The following is a 27,579-nucleotide window of genomic DNA, read 5'->3' as shown; positions in this document are numbered from 1 at the left end:
CACATTCAGGAACTCCCAAGTTTATTAAAACAAGAAAAATCAATGTAGGATGGAAGCACAGAAACAATTTATTGAAGTGTGAATATAGATGTTATGGCAGAAAACGTTAAATCTAACAAAACTTGATTTATATTTTTCCAGGAAAGAACAGTAACAATTAGAAGACAGGCTGTAGGAGGATTTGGATTAAGTATAAAGGTAGGATGAGTATTTTGGTCTATTATTCCATGTTACACAAAAAGGGTCTTTGTGCATAGTTAATGTTACTTTTAATGAGGATGAACTATATTTTAGAGGACTAGAAACAAGAGAGCAAACATATTCTAGGATGTTAGATACTGCCACAGTAGGCAACCAGCAACTACACTGCCATATGGAATGGAAGGCAATGGAAAGATCATTCCCTTAAGATTCAAGCTGAGCAAGCCTGTAATAAGATTTGATATGAGAGTTGAAAAGTGTTTGCAACTGCACAGACTGTACTTTTGTTCAACAGCACTCTAATTTAAGTGGTTATTAATGAATGCTAAATTACAGTGTCAGGCACATGGAACAACCAGTAAGTTTATGATCAATTCTCCTACAAAGAATATCACATTAATTCACTGCAATTCATTAGTATAATACAGAAAGTGTTATTGCTTTCTCATATTGTTTATTTTGCTGTAGATCAAGCAAAGGCAGCAATTTATCATGTTATCATATTTTTGCTTTCTCCAATAAGATTTAAGAACATATGTAAGTGTAGGTGATCCTTTTTGAGGGAGGGAGGGATGAGGAGAGGGAGGAAGGGCTAATCATTTTTGTCATCATAATCTATGATTTCTGAAAACCTTACCTTAGCTTTGAATTTCAGTGTAGACAACACAACATTCATTTTATCTTCTAAACACAGCAATCCTCAGTCTCAAGATAGCAATGGAAAAAGTGAAGTGTACTTCACATGAATGCAGAAAGGCTTAAATTATGCATATAAAGAGAAAGTATAGACCTTCCTGTGAACATCTGCTAGTACTGACCTTATAAGAAGTGACTCAGAAGAGGGATTAATGCACATTTGTGTTGTCATTGATAAGAATATTGCTGAATAGAAATACTAGTTCTTAAAATATGTCTTGGTACACTTGCTGCTATCTTGTTGACCCACTAAAGACCTCTATTGAAGGAAAACTAATTGCTATTTTGTGGCCAAAGTTTCTCATGAGTTTAGTCAACAGCACACAAGTAATTTTCCTCCAATATCATTATAGGTTACAGTTCACTGAATAATGATGAAGTAATGTGTGTCAGTATAAAATCAAGTATATGGGTGAATGAGGTTTTATTTAGCTGGTGCTAAGAAACAGCTGGTTACAGTAAGGACTTTTGGTTTGGAGAGCAAATCTCATCAAGAGTCACTACAATTGATTTTTTAGTTATACATTACAATGGGTTATCTTTTAGAATTAAAATTACTGACAAATGCAAGATCACATTATTTAAGTATCGGTTACATTGTATAAAATAAAATATCATTGAGAAATATAAATTAAATAGCAAACGTGCAATAGTCTTTCTTAAATTAGTGGAGCAAAATATTCTTAAATTTTTAGAACAACATATCCATTGTTCTGAAGAAAATTCTTGGAAGTTGCAAAAGTATTTAGAAGTGCCAAACCATATTGTGAATTCAGCCTGGAAGGGAATTTATCTTTTTTTTTTTCTGAATAAGAACCTGTTTCAATAGAAAAAAAATAACAATAAAAAACTGTATCAAGTGTATTAGAAACAACTGCAATAGAATTTACAAATAAAGGCTTTAAATGAAATTATTTTATTTAAACGTATTTTCTAGGTTTATTTTATTACATAGATATTTCGATCAAAATTAATCTAAGTACTGGACAAGTGAAGCTACATAAATTCAGGCATGAACAGACGACCTCTTTTTAGTTTTTGGAATAACTAACAATTAGGTGATGGAATCCCTTCAACAGATGTCATTAAATAGAAAAGAGATCTCTTTCAACAAAGGAAACTCAAGCTTACTTGGATGGTGTAGATTAGATAATGAAAATGGCAAGTAGAAGTCTATGGTCTGGGGTATTCTGTCGATATGTATCAAGCAGTATGATTTATTTTTTTTAAATTATTTATTTTTAAAAATCAATGAACGTGGGACCTCTTTTGCTAGGTCCCTTTATTAGTAATCCTACATTCTCAAAAAGAAAGATTGAGAAGAAATTGGATAGCAAACAGAATCTAAAACAAATAATTAATCAATATAATATGCTATTATCATTTTAAGCTAGTAGTAAGAAACAACTTAGAACTGGAACATAAAGTAATGGTTTTTGTAGTTTGGTAGGCAAACTTTATGTAGACCCAGTGAAATGGACTTTTTAGGTATGCTGTGAAGTGTCAATGTCAGTTCCAAATATGATGAAAAGTGCCAGTTTTCTGTTTTAGAAGGTACTATGCAATCATGGTACACTTCCTCTTACAGATGAATAACAGTTTGTTACTTTTTTGTTTTGTTTTGTTTTGTTTTGTTTTGTTAGATTCCTGAACTTTAATAAAGGACTTGTATTTATTATTAGTTTTAAATAGAAAAGTAATTATTTTGTAATAGTGCCTTGAAGCAGAGGTCTACAAGTCACCCTGGAGGAGTGAGCAGGACTGAGGCCTTTCCTCCTTGTGTCAGTAACTCTATCTCCCACAACCCCATGTACTACGGTAGTTCCTGTTGTCTTGCTACTCTCAGATTATTTAAAGATGGGTGTTATCTGAGGACTGACTTTCTGCCAGTGGTGTATACCAGAGGATGCAGTTTTATCTGAGGTGTGAGTTATAGCAGTACAGTGATTAATGACCCTCACTTTAAAATATTTCCTTGTGCTTTGATATGAATTTGTCTAGTTTTGGCATTCAGCTCTAGGGCATTATTGTGCCTTTTTTTCTGCTTAAACACCCATTTGCTGCCAGAAATCTCACATGGTCAAATCAGCTTTTAACTTTCTCTTGAGTAAATTTTGGAAGTGTCTTATCCTGCCTTAATTATTCTGGACCCTAGGATTTTTATTTTTATTTTCTCTGAAGAGCAGAAGGTCAAAATGTTAGTAATTCTGAAATGAAACTGTCTAGTTATCTTTTGGTGACTTGTCTATGAGGAGAACTCTCTTCTTTGGTGTTATAACCTGGGTGCTCCAACTATATTTGTAAAAAATCAGAGATTCAGCTAACTGCTTAAAAAACCCTGCTTGTGAGATTGATATTTACACAAGATCCAAACTTAAGCCCTTCAAAAAATTGCTTATAATCCACTCTTTGAAGGTTTGAAAGAACAAAAAACCCCCTGTTTTGTGTTTTGTTGTACTTCATTTTACTGAAGTTAGTGGTAGAAGTGTGATTGAATTTGAAGCAGAACTGATCTGTTTTACACTCTTCAGAAGGAATTATTTTCTAATTTCTGAAGTCCCTTTAGAACCCTCAGTAATAAACCTCTGTGTGTGAAGGAATAGCCACGGAGTTAGATGTAGAAATTGATAAGTGTAGTGCAGTATATCAGTCATTTATCACACCTCTGACAAGTTTCAGATGCAGAAATTTGACACAAGAAGCTGCTAAGTGTATGACTTCTGAAAGAACATCATGTTTCTCAATAATTGGAGTGTAGTGTTCTTGTGGAAATAGGTGATAATATTGATAGTTCATCAAATAAATTAAGGTTTGCAGTTACAGTCTGACTCCTGGCTACCAGGACTCTGTACAGTGCCATTTTCCTGCCTCTGTTTTGAGCATTCTTTTTAAATGATGAACACCATTGCAGATCTGCTGAGATTTGGTTTGACTTTTCAAAGTTTGACTCAATCAAAAAACCTCTAAAGCAAGCCTGTGCACCTGTCGTGCTCACACTTATGTACATATTTAGATGATTCTCTTCCTCTTCATTCATTCTGTGATTTTTTTAACACATTTTCTCTGTTTCAAATTGAAATGATAAAAAAAATAAAATAAAAAGGCTAGAAAGCTTTCATTAATAGATGAATCATCTAGCTTTTAGTTTAAAAATTTATCTTTTCATCTTTAAAGCCTTCTGTACTTGCAGAAGTTGGTGTTGAATTTATTTTGGAAGTGGCATCATTTGGTTCCAGCTATGCTATTCTATCGAAAAGAAATGTTTAAAAGTGCCAATTAACACTGGCACATTATTGTCCATATTGTTTCATTGCTAGCATGATTCCTGGCACAGTTTTGGCTTACACCAACTAGTATTCTCTAAGACAGTCTGTGAACATAGTTCAGAGCTTTACATGGACTGCTTCCAATAGGCAACATGCATAAAGTCACCCTTTTTCAGTTGGGAAGACAGTTTATCCTCATAGACATGAACCTTATTGTGCCACTAGACCTTAAAGCTAAAACAAACAGGCCCATTTTCATTAGTGGAATAAATGTTGCCTTTTAGTATGAAATAAAAACGTCCCCTACATTGTCTAACTCTGCGGATGCTGAAGTCCAACAATTGGTCTAATTTTGTATAGAATCCCTCTGCTTAGAAAAACAAAATAGTAATTTTCTTATAGAATCATAGAATCATTAAGGTTGGAAAAGACCTCTAAGATCATCAAGTCCAACCGTCAACCCAACACCACCATGCCCACTAAACCATGTCCCTAAGCGCCTCATCTACACATCTTTTAAATACCTCCAGGGATGGGAACTCAACCACTTCCCTGGGCAGCCTGCTCCAATGTTTAACCACTCTTTCAGGAAAGAAATTTTTCCTCACGTCCAATCTAAACCTCCCCTGGCGCAACTTGAGGCCATTTCCTCTCGTCCTATCGCTAGTTACTTGGGAGAAGAGACCGACACCCACCTCGCTACAACCTCCTTTCAGGTAGTTGTAGAGAGCAATGAGGTCTCCCCTGAGCCTCCTTTTCTCCAGGCTAAACAGTCCCAGTTCCCTCAGCCGCTCCTCATAAGACTTGTTCTCCAAACCCTTCACCAGCCTTGTTGCCCTTCTCTGGACACGTTCCAGCACCTCAACGTCCTTCTTGTAGTGAGGGGCCCAAAACTGAACACAGTATTCGAGGTGCGGCCTCACCAGTGCCGAGTACAGGGGCACGATCACTTCCCTACTCCTGCTGGCCACACTATTTCTGATACAGGCCAGGACGCCATTGGCCTTCTTGGCCACCTGGCCACACTGCCGCCTCATGTTCAGCCGGCTGTCAAAGAGCTTGGAGCCAAACACAAAACCAGCATTTGTCAATAAAAGTTACTAGTTTCAGTTGCCCTATTTTTCACATGACTAAAACTTCAGAAAAAAACCTCATACATAAAAACTGGGATAAGAGAAAATCTTTAGAACTGTATCATGCAACACTTTGAAAGGAGGTGTGGGTGACCTCCCACCAGTAGTGGCCAACATCCAGAACAGTGAGCTTTAAACAACTGCCAGTGATTAGTTTCCTCTACCCCTTCTAGCAGGACCACCTCTGCAGGTGGGCAGCTACCTTTATTCCAGGCTCATCCTTGCCTTCGTAAGGAAAAATGACAAAGAAAAATTGCATTACAAATATAGGTGTTAGAGTCTGGTAGAAATCTGAGTCCTTAAGACATCAACACCATTACTTGATTTATTTTTGTTTCCTCCTCAGGTCTGAGGTGACAACTACCTGTCCACACTAGAGGGAGGGAAAATTTAAAACAGTGGAAAAGTGACCTCTGTTCCCAGCGGATTCTTCAGCAGAGTATCTCCTGAGCCTATAAAACCAGAATTTAGACACACATACACTTTTTCTTCTACAGGACAATCAAGTATGAAGGATGCAGGATGCAAGGCTGCAGTGACAATCTGAAGTAGTATTCAAAAAGATGCTGCAGACTATATACAGCTTTTTTAGCTAGCTTCAAATTGCTAACGATAACTGCGTATAGATAGGTGGTCAATGATTTCCTCTTTCCCATTTTGAGTTTTTGTTTCTTAGAATAACGGGCAACACCTCCTATGACTAATTTAAAAGGAATCCTTCATACTGGCCAGACTGGGATGCAGTGGGAGACCATTTTCTTCACTAGGACATTACTGAATGCTTCTTCAAATCTGCAGTGTAAATGGATTTAGGTAGATACAGTGAGTAAGAGAGGAATAATCATGTTGTGTTCATTGCAGGCTGGCTTAGTAATAACAGGAATTTCCCTCTTTACTGGAGAGCTGAGTCTAAGGAGGGAGGGAGGTCATTTTACTGAGAAAAAAGGACCTATGTTAGCTATGCTGAGCTTTAAATCTTACACTCCTTCGCTGAGCTTCAAATGTCCTGGATTGTGTAATCTCTGTGTAAAATTGGAGGCTTAAGAAGGGATCTAACATAATTTTTTTTCTGTTTGTTTAAAAAGTTTGGAAGAAATTAAATGTGCATGTGACTAAGGAAAAATCTGGAGGGTGTAGGTTGTCTCACAAATTTAGTGAGCTTGAACTGATTATCTTAAGTGAAGCCAACTTTTATTGTTGCTGTTCCTCTGGTGAAAACCACAGAAAAATATTCAACAAGTTATAATGCTACAATTTATTTAGTTTGAATACATGTCTAAGCCTGACTGAAATGAAGGTAGCCTCATGGTCTTTGTGGAGTGAATACTCAGTCCGTGCTACAAATACCAACATGTTCTGTGTTTGTCAACACTCATCTAGTGCAATGCCAATAGAACTTTTCTTGTAGACATATAATTGTTGTAATATTACTGAGATCCCTATTAACTCAGTGTTTTTAGGACCATTTACATTGATAGCCACTAGCAGAAGGAACTTTAATCCTATTTAAAATTATATGGTTTCACAGGAAATTCATCTTTATTCCATGACAGAAATAGCTGCTGAGTGCAGGAGTCTGTTCAGTTTCAAACAATTGGTTATTGCATTAAGAAGGGATATGTACTGTTCCTTACACCATCAAAATAGCCATGTCAGTCCTTTCCACACCTCGACACTGGATGCCTGGACCGAAGAAAGCCATTGTTTCCAAACAAAAATCTGGCTGCTGAAGAGAAGAGTAAGCAAACCCTTACCCAGAATTCCTAGGCAAAATAACAGTGTGGTAGACTCTCATTTCTGATGATCTGAATTTGTACAGGTTACATTCAGGCTTACACTTTCATGCTCTCTACAGAGGAAAAAATATTTGTGTCTCTGTATACATTTGCCTTTCTCTCCCTTTGAGTTTCCTTTTTATTTAAGGTTTCTTTTTAATACTTTATTCTTAAGCACCATGAATGTTTCCAGTCCCAACAGGATGAATTGAATGAAGCAAAAGCATTGAATTGCTGTTGAACTGTTGAATTACTGTCCAGCTTTCCTTTATTGCCCCCCATTTATGGAACTCCTACTGTTCCATTTCTTAATATTTCTTTTTCTGTTCCTTGTTACTTATCCCACTGCTTTGCTCACTCTTTGTGCTTGTGTGACAGAGACGGAAACAAATAAAGGCTGCTTTTGAGATGAAAGTCCAAACTTGCTTTTCTTGGGCTTTTGTTTACCTGTTTCTTGCCAGCATGAAAACTAAGTGGTCACAGCATGGCTGCCATTGTAGTGTGATGGCTATTTTGCTTTTGCAGGACACAATTTCATACATTAAGCTCTCCAGAATTCACAGAAACTGATGTCCCTTTTCTTCAAGACTCATAGAATTTTGAACAACATTCAATTCACTTTCTGAGTTGGTGATGACAACTGAGAACTTCTTTATGAGAGGCAATAAGGAATTAATCCCAATCAAATATTTATTTAAAAAAAAAACAAAAGAGGAAATGCAGAATTAGAGTTATTTTCTTAGTCTCTCTGAAAACTGTAGTTAGAGAAAGGGTAAAATATAATTTTAAATAAAAAAGATATTTCCAGTGACTGACAAGATTGCCATTTATTCTGTTTTCAGGGTGGAGCAGAACATAGTATTCCAGTGGTCGTTTCTAAGATTTCCAAAGAACAAAGAGGTGAGTGTCAGAATAGTAAACTGTTTTGACATGTTCCTTAACACAAGGTGCATTAAGTCTTGCAATTCTTCAGGAAGTGTTAAGCAAACTCTATTGGTGTACCATTTCTCTCTCCATGTCATTATGATCTCTCTCTTCCTCAGAACTGTTCTCTAAAAAAGTACAGAATTTATATTTGGAATAGTTTGTAAATGGTCTTCAACATGATTAAAAAAAAAAAAAGTTCTTGCAAAGCATTATTTTTAAGGTGAGAAATAGGAAGGTATTTAGAGAATGAAAATGTTTAACACATTTAACAAAAGTTTATGATTTTGTGGCTTTTATTTCCAAATGGTTATTGCCAGGAAGCTGTAGCAGATTAAATGTTTGGCCATTAAAGCATGGTAACACAAGAAGAGAATGCATGTCTTTTTATACTGGTTAGTAGGGTAGTACTCAGACAGCGGAGGGTAATGACAGAACCTTGATAATACCCCTATGTTATTTCAGCATTAGATGCTGTGCTGTGTAAGCCTTTGCAGCAACTCATACATAGCAAAACTGGTACTGCGTAAGGTCTTAACCATATTAATTTTTAATAGAGGCAGAACTGGTGCTGAATCTCTGTATTGTTTTTAACTGGCAATGTTTTGAAATTATTGGAATGCTATAATACGTGCTAGGAGGATGGGTAATGGTTAAACAGCTCATGATGTGTGCAATGATGAGAGATGAAGGTTGTGAATCAGTATGGCATGGTGTATTTAATATCTCTGTTATGTTTGTGTATATTTGTGTACATTTGTGTAAGGTCAGAAACGTAAACTTGAAAGCATTTCCCTCCATCTGTAATGCAATAATTCTAGGATGCTGCTTCTGCACAATTAAAATGTGCCAGCATAAAAAAAATCTCACATTCACCCACACAGATAAAGAGAGGTACAGGGGGATCAGCGTATTGAGAACTGAAAGCCAGCCCTGAAAGGGAGATGTGAAAGTTGTATGCAGGGAGGCTATAGAGTAGCATGGAATGAACCCCTAAGGAAGGCAATAAGGTTAACCTGAAGAAGTTATACTTGTGACTCCATTCTTTTCAGTATACATATAAGTATGTAATACATAATAATGTGGCATATATTACCTACACTAGCTATTAAAATACTATTAAGCACTGCAGGAGAAATAAGAAAGATAGACTTAATTTTAATTGAGCACACAAAAGTGCACACTGTTTTCTTTTATTTTTGTCGCTATTTTTTTGCTGCAGTAGCTGATGCTTTATTTCTAACCTCAATACCTAGCTGAGATATAATCTCCATTACTGCTTTCAATAAAAATACTGCTGATTTTTAGAGAGCTAGTTTTGAGCGACATCTTTTTTGTAGGAGACTACTGTCTTGTCGTATAGAAAGTGTCATGCCATGTGTGCCTACTAGGGATCTTTGATACAGAAGATGCTGTTTGACCCAGAGCCTGTACCTCAAAGCTCTGCAGGCTTGGTTCTGCCCTCCTCCCAGTTTTCTCCAGCTCTTTCTTTGGACCTCTAGAAAAGAATGTGACATTTGATGCAATTCTTAAAACCAGTGATGCACATAAGGTGCTTAGGCTAGCACATCAGGTCATATGAAGTGTTAGTACATGCAAGCCCAGTGTCTGAAGAAGAATATTGAGATATGCATTTATTTAAGAAAAAAGAAAAAACTAAATCAGAATGTCTATCCTCCAATAATTTAAGCATCCTTTGTTACATCTAGCTAATAAGACCAATCCTTCAAACACGTACTTGAGTATCATAATTTCTGTCAATATTCATTCCAGTTTTACAACTCACGTAAATAAGTAAAGTTTTTGGATCAAGTCCAATTCTAGTCTTTTCTAGACAGTGTCTTCTGTGATGTTTTGGAATACTATAGATAAATAATCCCATGTAATCTGTTAACATTCCTTAGTTCTCATGTTAGAGTCTATTTATTTCTTTATAGACACTTAAATAACCTTTGTTATATTTCTTGTGAATTTATAAAGTATATTTGCATTAAATAGCTCTGTAACACAACATAAAATTTAAAAATTGCAACTGTAGAATTAGATTTTGTAAATTCCCTTGTGATTTATACCGTATAGCTTTGTTTTAAAAATCAAATTCAGTTTGGCTGGTGATTTTGTACAATATACTGATTGTCTAGCTCTTCAGCATATAAAGTGTTACCCAGCATAAATACTCCACTGAGTTTATCAAAGATGCAAGATCTTTTAATCTTTGGTAAAAGCTTACAAGTTACATTTGTCATTCTTAAGTAGCTCTGGAGTCTCCATGTTGCTTTTTCCTCAGAGTTTGTAAGAAATGATCTCTCACAGGTAAATAGGACCTAGTCCTGCAGCCATTTTCTATTCAGAAAAGTATGCCATACCTCACCATAATGGCCTGAAAGGTGCTAGTGACTGATAGAAGATGTTTCATAGTCTTGTACTTGGGCTGGGTAGACTCTTTTTGTAACACTGATATGCCAGTATTTTGGGATTAAAAAAAAAAAAATCCAAATAATTTATTTGGAAGTTGTATGTTGGGGTTTTTTATTAGGTTTTTGTTTAATTTTGTAAAAGATTATGTAAAACCATTAAATTAATAGGACAATAGGAATACATGTACACAAAATGTCGGATGTTTTGTACAAAATGAGTGAAAAATATGCTTTCTGTTTTCAGCGGAACTTTCAGGTTTGCTCTTTATAGGAGATGCAATTCTACAGGTGAGTAAAATTGCAAGTTCTTTTGTTTATATTTTTCTAGAAAAGTGAAATGAAATCTATACTTATGAAATGTAGAGTAAGTCTTCTCTTTATCTTTTCAATAACAGATTAATGGAATTAATGTGAGAAAATGCAGGCATGAAGAAGTGGTGAGCTTTTCTGTTTTTTAGTCTACTTTTTGTCTTTTGTAGTTATTGAGATGGTAGTGTACGCTGATAGCAATGCGCTGGTATCAGTTGTATTATTGTTATTCCTAAACAAATATGACTGTAGCTTCTAGCATGGCAAGCAACTAAGATCTTAGTGCAATCTCTTCTTCATAAGTTTGTTGTAATTGCTCTTCTCAGATAGGCTTTTCTATATTAAAGGTGATTATTTTATTATGCAGATTTTAGCTGTACATATTCCAACATTTCTTCTTCTGGCTTATAGCTATCAAATTTCAACAGTGCTACACCTTTCTGGCCGTGTGAGGTCATTTTAATTTCAAAAGCTGTAATTTGCACTATGTTGGAGATTTGTTGTTTGGTTGGTTTTAATCCTATTTAAAAATTGAAACAAAACTGTTCATCTGCCTTTCATTCTCTGGCTGTTACTTATGAGGCTGCTCTCCTCCTTCAGTTAAGCTGTTATCAGTACGGGTTTAAAATAACAGTGTATTAAAGAGATTCCTTCTAGAGAAGCCATGTGTATTTGGGAGCTCTGTAGTAGGCTGGTTACCTTGGTAAGTCAGCTTTGCTAAAAGTATCATGTACTTTTGTTATATTTCACTTTTTGACTTTTCTTAAGTACTTTCAGAAATAGGAAACCCTATATTTCAGAAAAGACTGCCAGAAATTATATTACCAAAGAAATTATCTTTAAATCCTGTGTAGCTCCACAGAACTTGTACCTGTATTTTTAAAATAATGTTATGTTATATTTGAAAGTTTCCTTTTCTAAAACTTATTTTTCCAGTTCAAAGATGCTCTATACTTCATACAGCATTCTGAACAGATCATTAAACATATGCCATTCAGGTATAGAAAGCAAGAGTTAATAAAGATGAAGTTCTGATGAACAAATTGGTGCAGGCTGAAAGATTAGATCCCTGCACTCTTCATCCTCTCAGAGTGCTTTTGTGCACTGGTTTTGTGTTGGAAATTTGCTGCAAAACATGGTTCATTCTTCAGAGCCTTCGTCATACTACCTTCCGTATACACAGGCTAATAGTCATATTTACAGTGCTTTTAAGCTTTGGCTGTGCACAGTGATCAGATTTCAATCTTTTATAAGCTTACCAAAGTTGTTTGGTTTAATATGCGTTAATATGGTAAATCTCTCAATGGGATTTAAATAAGCTGTTGGAATTTCAAGACATGAGAAAAAGATATTACTAAAAGTATAGACTTGCACACTCAAAGGCATATTGAAAACTGGTAAGAACACCAGGATTCTTTTTCTTTTTTCTGAGGCAATCTCTTAACCATTACAATTATACATAAATCTGTGGGCTATTTATGATCAGGTTTAAACACTTTCAAGGAAAGAAAAGAGATTTTGGAAAAGCCAAAAGGTGCAGATTGACATAGAATAGCAAGTGTCATCATGTTAAATTTTGTTTTGTGCATTGTTTGTCCAACATAATCTGTTTCTCAAACTCCTTATAGATAATTCTCTGTGAATAATAATAAAAAAAAAAGTTTATCTTACCAGTTTTGAAAGTGCATTTGTATATATGCAAGTATTTTAGGAGTTTAAGAAGCAGATAAATTTTAAATTAAACCTTTATTCTAACTAAGAATAATTCTCAAGAATTAATAGTAAATATTGAGCAATATTTAAAAAAGATAAAATGTCCATATGAAATTTTATAAACTAAAATATGCAGAGGAGTTATAAATATAAAATATAAAGTAAATATAAAACCCAAAGTAAATGAACTCATAATCTATTTTTTTCAGAAACATTCACTATCATACGTTATATATTTGTGGAATAAATTTGTTGTAAAGACTGCTATTGTAATGATAGATATGGTTATGCATTGTGCAGTAATCTGTGGGTTTAGGCATAGCCCTGAGTAAAGGCCAAGTACATCAACTGGTCTGCCAGCAGGAGTTATAGGTGGGATTTTGTCTCCAGCATGCCCTTTGCAGTTTGAGTTGTTCTAGCACTTCTCTCCTGCAGGGTCTTTATCAAATACAGGATCTGTAGCTCTAATCTCAAGGTAACAGAAAATAGGAAGTGTGTGGAGCATAGGTGCTCACTGCAGGGAGTTGAACAGTAGTGGAAACAATTTTAAATCCTTATTGCATCTAGGTACTTTTCAAATAGCTATGAAAGGTCTATGAGCTCGGAGTTTTGCCTCTTTCTGATTTTTTCTGTAACCAATTAAGACTTAGCAGGCATCATATTATGTGAGAATATATTAGTGTTTTGGGTTGTCTTAATGTCTTAGAAAATATTAATTGTAAACCAGCGTGGAATGTTTTTTCAGTGTGCAAACCTGAAGATGCCCATGGGAAATTCAGACTTGTATTTGCAGTGTGCATCCTAAGAGTGTTCGTTCTTTTTCTAGATCCAAAACTTCTTGCTGCTTGCAGAAACATTTTAAACATTTGTCATATCTTCATAGCTCTGCAATGAAAAGACCTGTGGCATAATCTCTGCAGCCTATTGTATTACACTGTTGATTATTTGGCCCTGGTATTTCACTGTGCTTTACTGATAACTATACTGCACATATAAAATTATTTGAATTTCAAAATTAAGTAGTTTAATCAAATTAGTGCCATCTTTCATAGTAGGGAGAATCTTTCCCCAGTATATAGTGAACTTAGTTGGCTTAACACTTGTGGGCACTCCTTTGTTGTATTTATTGTCTTCCATTAGCTATTAGATCTGGTGATATAGTATTCAGTGATGCACAGATCCTGTTACCCAAGAAACATACTACAGTCTGAAGCCTGAATCTGACAAATAGATAGGTAGATAAGTAGGTAGGCAGATAGATGATTAGATAGATAGATAGATAGATAGATAGATAGATAGATAGATAGATGACTCTTATAAGATTGGATAGGTAGGTTTAGTCAGTTCTTAGTGTACCTTTCTGGAAGGCTCTACACAGTTCCTTTCTGATTTTTTTAGCTTTAGGTGAATCACTTAATTTTGAGCTTAGTTTTCTGCTTGTAGAAGGTAAGAATATTGTTCGTATCATGAAAGTACATTATGAGTTTCTATCAAAGGCTGAATGTCGGCTTGTTGTTTGTCTTGGGTTGTAAAGACTCCCATCTGAGTACAGCATAACATTGCTTCAGCCTTAGTGCTCTCCTATGGTAAAATAAATACATGCTCTCTGTGGTGAAGTATCAGCACGGGAAGAGGTTGAGGGAAAAAAAATCTAGAAAATCTCTAAAAAATGTCTCTCAACTTCATACTGGCAATTTGACTCCAAAATGAAGTGTGAACTTGAATGTAGAGATAAGGAGAGTCCATTATATCTGTTAATTTACATGAGCTTGTGCTCTTTCTACTCTGGATTTATTAAGTATTCCTTTTCCAGTAGACTCTTCTTTACATTTTGCAACAAGACTTTTTAAAGGCTGAAATTAGGATTATGCACAAACAGACCTACTAGTTTAGGCTTCTGTCTAATTAATATGGTCCAACAATGCATAGCTTGTCAATCCACATGCCTAGTCTTTTAAGGGCTCACAATGGATATGATTATTCATAAGGCTGGAAATTAATATATTTATAGTCTGGAAACTAATGTATCTGTAGCCCTTACCTCCATTTATTGTCCAAACATAAAACAAAGATAGATGGGCAATCACCCACATACATGTTGCATACATGTTGCATACATGCAACATGTTCTTGTAGCACATGCGGACATTTTTAGTGGTTCTGGGTCTAGCCACTACACCACTAACAATGGACAAAATTTTGGGAGAGGGTGAGAGGCCCTGCTGTGAGCTACTTCCCTAGAGCTACTACTGAGTGCCTCAGAGTAAAAGAGTACGATTCAACTCAGTCGAATACTACCAAAAATCTTGTGCTGGATCTACTGCTCTTACTGTTTCCAGGGTTCTAGTGCACCAAAGCATCTGGGGCCCACAAAAAAAGGAAGAATTTCAGTCAAATGAGCGCTGATATGTTTAAGATTATATCTCTGTTCTTAATGTTTTGAATAAAGCATCTCAGGTAGTACTAACAACTATGGTTACATATCACTGGGGTTTCTTTGGATCTTAGCATCTGTTTTTCTCTTAGGAAATAAAAATAGAATTAAATGAATATGGATATGAAATCACTTCTTATTTCTTGTATTTGGGGAAAATTCAGGGAATGTTTCTAATGAAAAATGATAGTTCGTATCTGCCAGTTAATGTGGCATTCATGCACTCCTTGAAAAGCAACAGGAAAAGCTCATGTAGAGGTAGGTAGGTATCAAGACAGCACAGATATTTAGACTTTGGTGGATTTTATGTAGAGCTACCTACAATGTCTAGCACCGTGTTTCAGTTCAGCCATCAGTTGCATTTTGCACAAGACATCTTTTTCCAGCAGAATGACCTGACATGGGATGTCCACATGCACCTTGTTGTATCTTTTGCTTCCTCCTTTTCTCTGCATTCATAGCAGGGCTGTAACTGTGCTGGCTCTCCATGAGTCCTATATGTTATATGAAACTGACAGTATAGGGATTGTAGTTGCTTAACTGCAATCATACGCAGCAGATGAAACTCTTACTCTGATTCTTTGTTTTAAAACCAGTTTCATTCAAGCTGATTTTTAAAACCCGTTATGAATAGTTTTGGTAATGCTTTTCGTAAATGTTTTTAAGCAGACAAACGAGCATATTGTATTTGTAAGACAGGACTGGAAACCAAATGATCTGAAATCTCACTCCATCTTGACTTTGCAGATGTGTCTTTTGATAAATTATGTTTTTATGTTATCTTTGTTTCCTTAACTGTGAAATAGACACCTAGACTATTATCAGGTTTAGCTCACTGAATTATATGAAGTACTTCAGAATCCGTTATAGAAAAGGATCTCTACATTAATATTGTGCTGTTTGGTGATAGTGATAACGGCAACCTGCAAATACAGATTACCACCTTCTCATATTATGCGACAGAGATCCTGTACTGTATAACTCATAGCACAGCCATTTAATCCTTTCCCCTCTAGACTGAATGGCAACTTTAAATATTGAAGGTGCATAGTCGGCGCTTCTAAGGGAAGATCATAATCAATCTGCAATTTGTAACTTTTGAGTTTGAAAGTGAAATGTAAACTTTTTGGAAATCCAATAATTTCTTTGTAAGAAGAGGCCAAGTTATTACTTTTTCCATACAGCTGCTGTTTTCTGTTTGAGACAGGTAATAAAAAAAGTGCTAATGTCACCTTAGCTACCCTGGTGCAATTAATGAAAACATCTGTTACAATGTATTTACATGTCCTTATTGTTCATGAAATTTGGAGCTAATAATAATCTGTCAAATATTTCAGCATTGATTTGAAATAAATGTCCATCAAGTGGAAAAGAACCTAGCAGGTGTAAATAGTTTACTGTTTTTTCCTGTGTGGTGGAAATTCCTTGGATTAGGATATATCCTGGAGCAGTATTCTTAACACATATTCAGCTGCTTTTCTAATCTGGTTTTAGCTATGTTTTTTAGTGTTTAATTAATTTTTGTGCCAAACAGTAAAGGCTTGAATTTATTCAAGCATTATGATTTTTGACTTTTAAAAAATGTTAATGTGTTGCTTGTCTTCCTAATTTATATTTTCATTTCTTTTTCTCAAGATACGTGTAGATATATTAGTAACTTTATTAAGATTTCATCTTTTAAAACTAATCATCAGTACTACTAAGTTTTAATAGACAGGGGTAAAATATGCCAGCATGACTAATACCAAGTCTGTATGATTAATATTATTATTTCCTTATTACATAGCTACGCTCCTCAAAGCAAAAATCCATTAGAGTTTAGTGGGATAGAGTGAAAGATTGAGTCACCAGTTATGGTGCCACATCCTTCCAATAACTGCCTTTGGTTCCTCCTTTGCCTTGAAGCTGTATTAATGCTGAAAGCCTGAGCTGCAAAGAAAAGAGACAATAGAGCAGCGGATTTAAAGTGTGTACCATCAGACGTGCTTTGTGGCCTTGTTTACATTGATATTATACTGTAAAGACTCAGGTCTCTTTGCTTCCTTAGAAAGCAAATAGAAATATTTTCATATTTGTTTGTTCATGTGTCTGTTTTACCCTTCAGAAGACTTTGAAAGATTTCATTCTGCACAGCATCTTCCAGTTGTGGAGCTATACCTCAGTTTGACTGTGGCACATGGACTCCATTTTTTCTTTGCTGTGCATAGATGTAATAGTGTACAATAATTAAAACAAAAAAAATGGGGCTGGCTCTGTGGTAGAGCATCAGAGTCCCAATTATTTTAAATCTGTTTCTGTGTGGATTATATTTGAAAAGGCATAGTCCATTTTGGCTAGGTGTTCTGAGTTTTTGCTTTACTTGGACTAACTACTCCATAATAATCTAGTGAGACTACCAAGAATAGCGCAGAGAGCATCAAAAGCCTCCAAAAGGCAGAGGAAATAAACATACACAAAGCACTCTAATTTAATGTAGGAAAAATGAAACCTTCTATGGGCATGAAAATTATCTTCCCTGATCACTGTTAAAAAAATTTCATTTACCCATATGGACTAGAAAATACTGTCAGTCTGGCAACAACAGTGTTTTCTTTAAACAGGTGACAACCATGTGGTATAGACTGAAAGCAAATGTTCACCTCTAAAAGGCAACCTCTATATTTCTTATGGCTTGACATGGGCCCAAGAGAGCACGTTGAACAAAATAGAGCCTGTGTACTGACTTAGCTAGCCAGAAGGAATCATAAATAAGAAGTGTGCTGAAAGAAGTGCAGATGTGCACACACATAGAGCCTTCTGACATTTTTCCAGCAGTTACAATACCTGACTTAACTCTTCAGAATTGTCATTGTTCTGGCTATAGTAAAATCAGGTGGGTGCCAGGAAGAAACTTTTTATCCAGGGGTTATCTAACACCTGTACATATATTTAGGTCTTTTTTTTTTTCTCTACAATGGGTCTTTGTCTTTTGACAGTTTGTTCGGTGGAGGAGGAAGAGGAAAGGAGAATGGACTCTATATATTTTTCAATAGTATCCAGTGTTGGACTGTTCCAGCCAGATACATGGAGGTTTCCAGATGGCCCACCCCATACTTCTCAACCACTAGTATGGTACAGTATGGTACTGGTGTTTTGGTATCTGTTTGTCAGCAATGGGCCTATTTCTAGATGTATAATTTTTTCTTAGTGTTGCCCTCATAGTACTGGTGTCTTTCTACAAGTTCAATTTGGTACCACCTGTTTCCCGTTAGCTGTTTTGCAAGGCTGTGGCCGGTAAAACAGCTTGCAGTAGTAAGACGTTCAGAGATCACAAGAAAAACTTTGGTGCAGGTGTGGTTATAGAAGGAAGAAACTCTTCATTAAAAATTACAAAGGTTACCTGTTCTTTAGATTTTAGCGTGGAGACCTGTAGGAGTTGTTGCCTCCCTGTGCTGTTAGTACTTTTCTGAGTGAAATGGGAAATAGTCAGTGCTCAGGCTGGAATGGCATTACCAGGATAATGACATATATCTTTAAATGAGGTCTAGCAAATGTACATAGGTCTATTCTACTTCACATGCCCTTGTCAAGCCAGTACTGATTCAGAATATTTCAAAGGTTCTAATTGTGCTGGCCCATTAAAAAGAAAGTTCAAGGGACTGCTCTACATCAAAAACCTCCCATATTTTAACATGTTGGTGTGCAGTAGAAAGTACTGGGGATATTTCTAGATTCCCTGAAATACTGAAATGCCTTCTTATACTATTCTGAGTATAATGTATTTACATATTAAATGGGTAGACAGACATGTTTCACAAAATCTTTGCCATATCTCATCGTTTTAAGGGGTTTTTGACATCTTTTGTTCAGTCATATTTACATGAAAAATCTAATACAAAACACATTCAGAATCCCCTGTGCACTTCAGGTTATGATGTATTATTTCTGAATTACTGATTGCAGAGAGAAGTGTTGGTGAGAGCTAGCATTTACCGTAATGAATGCTAATAGATGAAACATTTTGTTTAAACATCTTTCACCTTGAAAGATTACAAGGTTTTACAGACTGTATAAAACATCTTTCCATCAATCAATAAGTGAGGTTTTAGAGTAGAATGAATCACCTGCAGTACAACAGTGACAACAACAACAAATCTGTGAGATGAAGTATTATTTTTTTCCAATTAAAACACTGGGAGCTTTGGAATTTGGCAATACCAAGACATTTAAATTTTTACTTTTACTGCTATGACTACAGCTTGTAATATTCCAGAATGTGTCAAAACCAAAATCTTTATATCTCAAAGGGAAAGTGTTATCTAAATGGGAGTGTGGTTTTTTCAATCATCTTTCTGTATAGATATTCTTTAGATAGCTTTGAGTTATGTAGTGTCAGCACTGTTTTGCTTATTTTCTGAATTTTTGTAGAAACTGACAGCACAGAGAAGATTGTAAAACCAGAATTATTAAGGTTTGAGGAGCCTAGACTTTTTAAAAGTGAGGCCTGTAGTTTTTGCATTCATTTGTGATATTCTCACATACTCATCTAGCAGCAATGTAACAGAATTTTACAAAGCATTTTGTTTTTCTTTTATTGTTGATGTTGTAATTTTTTTCTTCAGAAAACACATCCACTTTATATAACAGTCTATTGTCCTGGTTTCGGCAGGGATAGAGTTAATTTCCTTCCTAGTAGCTGGTACAGTGCTGTGTTTTGGATTTAGGATGGGGACAAAATTATGTTTTTTATAAGATTTTATAGTCTCAAATGGTAATTAACTGCTGGCAAGAATGGATTTTCATGGGGTTATTACCTAATTAGGAAAACAAGAAAAGGTAAAATAAGGGTTGCAATGGGATAAGTAACCTGATTATTTTGGATGAATATATCAGATTTATGCTTAACTTTGAAAGTCAGGAAGACCTCATGCTATAAACTGATTAAACTTGTAATTCAGCACATTTTCATCATTATGCTGAGATACAAATTAGCTTTTTTACTTCTTTGGAATTATATATTAATCTCTTTTCTTTCCAAAATATCTGTAAATGTCCTCCAATTAATTAATATCCAGTGTGAGTACCTCCAAAGTCAGTTTTGCCAAGACCATTAAAATTTAGATGATGATGAAAATGATCCTAAAATGTTGAGGCAATATTATTTGTGAAAATTTCATATTACAGGATAACTATGTTGGATCCCAGTCCAGCAAAATATGTATGTATTTGCCTAAAAGTATGAATTCAAGTATTTTACTAAATTGGGGACTTTCTTTTTTACAAATATTTCTGAAGAACAAAGTCATTTTCTCAACTTCAGCTATACGTAATACAATTATTCTGCAGCAGAAAGGTATGCCGTTGCATTAAATGGCATGGAAATACATTCTTATACATTTTCTCAGCTGAAAACTTTTACCACTGAGCACATTCCCCAAAGTACTAAAATATCTTTCTCAGAGATAGGGCTGAGATACTCAGAGATTAGATCCTGAGCTGACGAGAAGCTTAACAGAGTTAACTGTATATATTGATCTAAAACATTACTTCAAATACAAATTTGTCCAAGAATTATTCTTTATGTCATTGTGAAGTTGATAACATTTAGAACTGAACAAATAGGAGTAGGCTTGTACATTAATATTTATTCAAATTTAGAATTAAAATTTGATTTCAAACTCTTTAAGACCATTTTGTATTCATTTTTCATGAGCATTTATATGCTGGTGGTTGGTTAGTGTGACTATTCATGAAAAGTAAATGTTAAGGTCATATTTGCCAACAGCAAATTTTATATTGAATATGTAAATGTGAAATTTGCCACTAGCTGTGTGTTTGACCCCAGCCTTGCAATGGGATTAGCATGAGCAAACTCTTATTCTGGGACTGATCTTTCTTTTTCCCCCAGAACTGGAGCTCTGCTTAGTCAGACAAAATATTCAAGCCATGTTTTCAACAATCTTAGACCTAACTTTGTTCATAAAAGATTTAAAAAATTAAGAATGTACTTCAAAATGCTGTGTCAACTGGATGACTTTCACTCTTCAAGCATTAGGAACAGAAACAATAGCTGACATGTTATGTAGTTTAGTAATGTGTATGCATTTTGAATATTACTAATGATCTTTTCACAAATTGCATACATAAAAACTGTACTTTTTTAGTAAATGTGTTAGAAATTTCATATAGAACTCAACTGTGAGAGCACTTATTCTGGTAAATTTGAATTGTGGGAACAGTTTGACTGAAGGAGCAGGGGATTCTTATATATTTAATAGATAAGCAAGCAGCTTCATTGTTTGGTTAATAATCAGGGCTAGAAAACACAAACCCTTCAAGTTCATTGCTACAATGGGAAAAAAAAAAAAAGTGCAATATGATCAAGTGTGAAAAGAAAGAACTCCAAATCCTTTAAAATGGGTAATTTGATTGGAATTATTTCCTCCTTGTGCTGTTTTTGACTGGGGTAGAGTTGATTTTCTTCATAGCAGCTAGTATGGGGCTATGTTTTGGATTTGTGCTGGAAGCAGCGTTGATAATACAGGGATGTTTTAGTTACTGCTAAGCAGTGCTGACACAGAGTCAAGGCCTTTTCTGCTCCTCACCCCACCCCACCAACGAGCAGGCTGGGGGTGCGCAAGAAGCTGGGAGGGGACACGGCAGGGACAGCTGACCCCAACTGACCAAAGGGATATTCCACACCATGTGACATCATGCTCAGCATATAAAGTTGGGGGTAGAAGAAGGAAGGGGGTGATGTTCGGAGTGATGGCGTTTGTCTTCCCAAGTAACTGTTACACGTGATGGAGCCCTGCTTTCCCGGAGATGGCTGAACACCTGCCTGCCCATGGGAAGCAGTGAATGAATTCCTTGTTTTGCTTTGCTTGTGTGCGCGGCTTTTGCTTTACCTGTTAAACTGTCTTTATCTCAACCCATGAGTTTGCTCACTTTTACTCTTCTGATTCTCTCCTCCATCCCACTGGGGGGGAGTAAGTGAGTGGCTGTGTGGTGCTTAGTTGCCGGCTGGGTTAAACCACGAGATTCCTATTGAAGAGCACACATTACCTGCAAAATCTGGAGACCTTAATTCCAAGTTATTGTCCAGTTTCTGTTACCGCTTGCTAGAAAAAAACATTTCCACTTTCAACTTCGCTTTGATTTTTACTCTTACTTTTTTTAAAAAAAAGTTATTGTTGAAAAAGCAAAAGCTTCTACGTGAAGATTTTTGGCTTTAGAATCATGTCTTCTAGCAAAAGAAAAATATGTATCCATTCATAAAAGGATTTCTAGTGATCTTTATTCCAGTTGTAGCTGGGTACTCTAGGAATCACGCAGATAAATATGGAACAATTTGGTTTATTCTGTAAATATAGCTGATATTTTTCTTAATGTAACATGGATAATTACTTTAGTCTTTTTCATTATGCTGCATATTTTATGCAACTTTTGTATAGGAGATGGAGACTCCTAAGTGTCATTTGACTCTTTGTCAAATGACTCCTAAGTCATTTTTCTAAGGTTTTCCTGGCTAATTGCTGAAATATGGCTATAGATTTTGAAAGGCCATACACAACATTTTTCTTCAATTCAGCTTATGATTATCTGCTGGAATCTGTTGTATTCTCATACACTGTTGGATAGCTCATGCACTATACTTATTTTTTTCTAGAATAGTGAATGCATTATCATGCACTGTATGCCATAATACCTGCAGGCCACAAGCAAAATCTTAATGTTCTATATAAGAGATATTAATTTTATTACCTTTTGTGTTTGTTATCCCATTTAGTTTGTCAGTAATTTCATGACTGAAGCTCTGGCCCATATCCAGCAGCAAATGTTTTTGTGGCAGCTCTTATCATCAGAAAATGGCATTCCAGTATAACCTGTCTTTTTGCAGATTACTGGATGGTAATCAAAAACTTGTTTAAAGGTGTTTCAGGGAAATCTGTGATGGAATATTTAGTGTGGTGTATATTATAGTACACTGTACCCTAAATAATCTTCTTTTTTTTTTTAGTCCAAGAGAATGATTCTTATTAAATTTCTTTGCTTTCATTTAGACATGGTTTTACCCATCTTTTGCTATATGAAATTCTTGTTAGAGAATAACAATGCCAAGAATTGGTTGGTAGCCTACAGAGAATTAGTAAATTATGGTTCTGGCTTATTCTTACCACTTTATATTTCATTGGACTAAACCCCACTAAAATGATAATATTTGCATGAGTAATAAAGGTAGATTTCACAAGGATGTTGTGCAGATATGATGAGTAGGAGGAATTTTTACATGTTATCTGTGTATTAAGATATGGCCTAGACTTTGCTTAAAAGAACAAAAAAAATCTTTGAGTTTTTATGTCATGGATTCTTGAAGGTAAATGTGCAAAGCCTCTGGTGGTTGCTTAATGTTCTACAGGTGTTGACAGCTTTTTTAAAATATTCTCCATAACATGTAGTTGAGAGGAAAAAAGCCCCACCAGAATCTCAGCATAGCCTACTGCCACAGTTGGTTTCTGATTATTATGAAGTCCAAAAACCTTGTGTCTTAAATAAGAAATTCTCTGTAGATTGATGGAATAGCCATCTGACTGTACACACCAGTGTACGCAGGATGCTGTGCAACCTTTTGGCAAAGCTGTGTAGAAATCAGTAGATGTTATTATAATGGTGGTGTACATGCTTCTTCCACTTCAGTAGGAGTTTTGTTTTATTAAGAGGATTACACATTTCTCCCCAAGCAGCTTTGGTCAATATTTGATTTGGACAGTGTCAGTGAAATTGATCCCAAACAAAATCTGGTTCCTGTGTAAATTTCTGAGCTATCATGCCAATGAGAGGTTTACCCAAATATATACAATGGTAATGAAAGTGTGTAGTATTGGTAGAAGGTGAAATATACTTGTTAATACAACTAGTTGAAACTAGGATTAGGCTTATGGATTTATAATATTTGACTGGTGGTGGGGTTGAGTAGTTTACCTAAATACATGGTGATGGTTTTATTAGTCTCACAGAATTGTAATTTACAATTAGAAAATTATCTTAAATAATACCTTAAATTAAAAAAAAAAATTAAGGTATTCAAGTTTACTATTGCATATCTTTAAAAAAATTGTAGAATAAATGTTGTTTAGTTTCAACCATGCTAGGAACAGTTCTGCTGGTATTTTTAACATTTTCAGTATTATTAAGGGATTTGCCTTGTTCCTCTTAGCCAGTTGTTTTGGAACTCATTAAATATATGATTACAAAAATATGTGTTCATGAATTAGCTCAGAAAGATAATAGGTGCCCAGCAGCTGAATATATAATAACATTCAAAAAGTGGAACAGCTGTGAGAGTTTAAAGTAGAGGACTTCTTAAGACTGTATAGCTACACAGTTTAGTGTAGCTGAGTAATCCTAGAGAAGTAGAGCCATACACAGAGTAGGTAACGTGAAAACAAAGATAGGCAGTTCTGAACTCTGGCATGTACTCACTACATATAGATACACTGAAAAAGCTCATGAAACTTGGAAAGAGTTTGGGTTGGAATCTTTTGGTTCTTTTAATTTTTTTGTGTTTTCATAGGTATTTTCTTGTCATGAGTAACTCCATGTCATGTAGAGCTGAATGGCTAATAAATGCGTCTTTGTGTATTTATTTCTTCTAAGGACCACAGTCCCAGACCAATAGTAGTAGTCAATGGAATATAGGCTGGGAAACATTAACAAGACCTATTGTTTCAAATTAGAATCAACATTTGGATTAGAATCAACAGTCTGAAGCTCAGCTGGGATGAGTCAAAGAATATACTGATAGATCATGGTAAATAATGTATTAGAGTTGGAATCTATATAGTGAATTAATATTTTTCATTTTTCAGAATATGGTATGAAATGTTTCAGTTCAGGGACTCCAGGGTATGGTGTTCCCAGTTTTGATACACTTAAATTTTTAACAAGTTCTAATTCTTTGCTTTTCATAGTTTCTGTATTGGAGTAATGGCCTTCTAATGATTTAATATGAACTGTGATGACCAGTAAGTGCAGTCTTTACTGAAACAGAATTCAAATTTATGGTACACGACCTAAGAATGCAAATAAAGCACTTATAGAAATATTTTTTATGGGTGATACTTATTAATGATGCTAACATTATTGAAAGAAGAACAGGAAAATGCTGCAGCCTTTTCCTGGCAGACTTTTACTTTCATAATTTTTTTTTCCTCAGGTGTTTGCATTGGTATCTTTTTCTGAGGCACTCCTATATTACTTTTGAAAAGATAAACATACAACTTAGCAATAATTGCAGTCTATTGCTCTTCTGATTGAAAGATTACTAAACATTTTAGCGTTCATTATGCAGCATAAGAAAATTTAAAGATTTCTAGAAAGCTGTCATCAGGTCTTTTAGATGAACTTGTAAGTACTCCATTCCACAACTGTTAGACTTAAAAATTTAAAAACAGATTCTTTTTTCCAGCTTGACTGTAAATATATCACTGAAGTGACAATATTGTCTTTTTACCTTGGAACTGCATTGAAGAAAGAACTGACAGGAGTCTGTGTCCTCTATTTGACCTATATTTGGTCCTCTATTGCCTGATGGATTTTTTTTTGTGTGAGTTAATTATATTTCCAATAAATTATTTGTGAAATTAATCTCTTTCTCCTACCTCCTCATTACACTTAATCATGTTGCTTACATCTGATTACTTTAGTAATTTCCTATGAAGGAAACTGTAGATGTCTCTTAGTGTCAGCTAATATAAATGGCCTACTTTGCATGTAGGCTTGAAACATGATGAAATATATCTATTTTTAAAGGTGGATCACTTAGTTTTCTATTAATGCTTTATACAGGAGTCTTGACGTTGCATGTTCTGGTACCTCTGTGTCTAAAGCCCATGAGCCTGTTAAAACAGGTAGGGCAAGGATCAATGAAGGAAGCCAGAATATAGCTATAAGATGACGGGTATGACACTGTCCATCTGAGAAACCACCTGATGGTCTAGCTTAAATGAGTGCTGTCACTTGGAATCAAGAATAATTTTGTTTCTAAGTGGTCAGTCTGATAGGACTTGTCAAAAAACATCAAACCCTGAATCTCTGTGTATGTTGCTCTGAAATGATCTTTTGTATGGTGCCTTAGGAGCTGGAGCATTCACTGAGTAAGTGCTACCTCGATTCAATTCCTGTGTCATCTTGAGAAGCCATAAACCCCTATTTGCCACTTTTCAGAATAATTGCTTAGTGGTAGGCTCAGTAGGGTGTCTTTGCTGTAACTACTTATCTTACTGCATCCCCCTGCATTTTTGTAAAACAGTGCCAGTAGCAAGATACATGCAGAAGAGGGTTCTGAATAGAAGGGCACGTGTCTTCCTGCATCCTCAGCATGTTCACCATTCTGTCCCGCATTTCCTTTTGCCTTGTTTGAGGAAGCTCCCAGTTCTACTGTGCAGCCCATTTGGGTTTGTATCTAAATATCTAACACATGTTCTGGAACCAGACAGCAAAAAATTAAAACTTACAACTATGGTAGTGTCAAACTATGGTCTGAAGTATACTTTGAGTTGTACAGCCTGAGTTGGAACTGCTGTCATAAAATGGTATTCTAGTTTGCTCTGTATATCAGCAAGAGAAATTTTCTGAAGAAAAAAAAAGCTTTGATAGTTTTTACTATTATATTTGTTGATTAACTTTCATTGTTGGTGAATACTGTGATAAATATTAGATCATAAGAATTAAAAACTCCCCATATGCTGATGTGTTGTTAATGCAAACTAACTACTGTACTAACTACATGGCTTTTACTGAACAAGAGAGTTGATTTTTTAAATAAACATAATTCAAGACAGTTGTGTGCATGCATTGAGCCTTCTAGCTTCGGGGCTTTATGTGATTGTACCAGAATGCATGTTGTGATATCTGCTGATGGACTTGAACTAGTGCACTGTGTAGCTCTGCACAGTGGCTAGGAACGTGTCTTCTTTTCCTTTTTTTTCCCCCCAGATGTTTATAATTCAAGTTATTCATCAAATAACTGAATTTTCCTTTAAAGCACACTGAAGAGAGGAATTTGCTCTGGTTCAGGAGAACACAGATCTTAGGGACTATAAGTCTTCTGTTTTAAATCTTTACCACTTCATTTGTGGGTAGATTTCATTGGTAATTTAGGAGGGGATTTACAGTCTTATTCAGGAAAGAATACTTACTAAAGTCAGAGGGACCTCATGCTTCAGTGCTTTCCTGAATATATTGAGAGAGATTTCAGCATATGCTCAAATGTTTCCTTGAACTGGGACTTTAAAAGGTTTTATAAAATTAAAAGGCAATATCATTGTAGACATTATTAAAAATTTAGACTAGTGTTATTATTAGGTAGAGATTTTATTCAGCAATATCACACATCACCATAAAATTCTCTTCTTCAGATGGCCCCCTTGCAGTCATTACAGTAATTTCATGGAAATATAGACACTGTTGCTCCAGAAACACTGGCTCTTCTAATTTCACTATTTCACACAGCTACTGGTTCAGACAAGCATGACTGTTATTTTGCCTGTCTCACTTCACTCATGAACATCCTAACTTTATATAGGGCTCTTTGTGGTAGAAGTAAATTAATTCTTGATCACACTGGTAGTTAGCTTATGCTTTGCATAAGAAAATTTATTGACAGTATTTAATGTTTCTGTTTGTGTAGTTCTTTTCACATCAACTCATTCTACATTAAATGTATATATG

The 27,579-nt window shown here is 35.3% G+C and overlaps 1 protein-coding gene across 1 annotated transcript in view; it reads left to right on the top strand.

Annotated features, from left to right (window-relative positions):
• The window catches only part of SNTG1 (syntrophin, gamma 1), a 168,313-nt gene that overhangs the window by 22,360 nt on the left and 118,374 nt on the right, over window positions 1-27,579 (top strand). The window contains exons 3-6 of the mRNA XM_009335222.1: window positions 142-198; window positions 7,914-7,971; window positions 10,657-10,700; window positions 10,808-10,849. Coding sequence (XP_009333497.1) covers window positions 142-198; window positions 7,914-7,971; window positions 10,657-10,700; window positions 10,808-10,849 — 201 coding nt within the window. The remainder of the gene's footprint in view (window positions 1-141; window positions 199-7,913; window positions 7,972-10,656; window positions 10,701-10,807; window positions 10,850-27,579) is intronic.

Source organism: Pygoscelis adeliae, unplaced genomic scaffold (assembly GCF_000699105.1).
Source record: "Pygoscelis adeliae isolate BGI_AS28 unplaced genomic scaffold, ASM69910v1 Scaffold380, whole genome shotgun sequence".
NCBI lineage: Eukaryota > Metazoa > Chordata > Aves > Sphenisciformes > Spheniscidae > Pygoscelis > Pygoscelis adeliae.
This window is presented reverse-complemented; position numbering and strand designations above follow the sequence as displayed.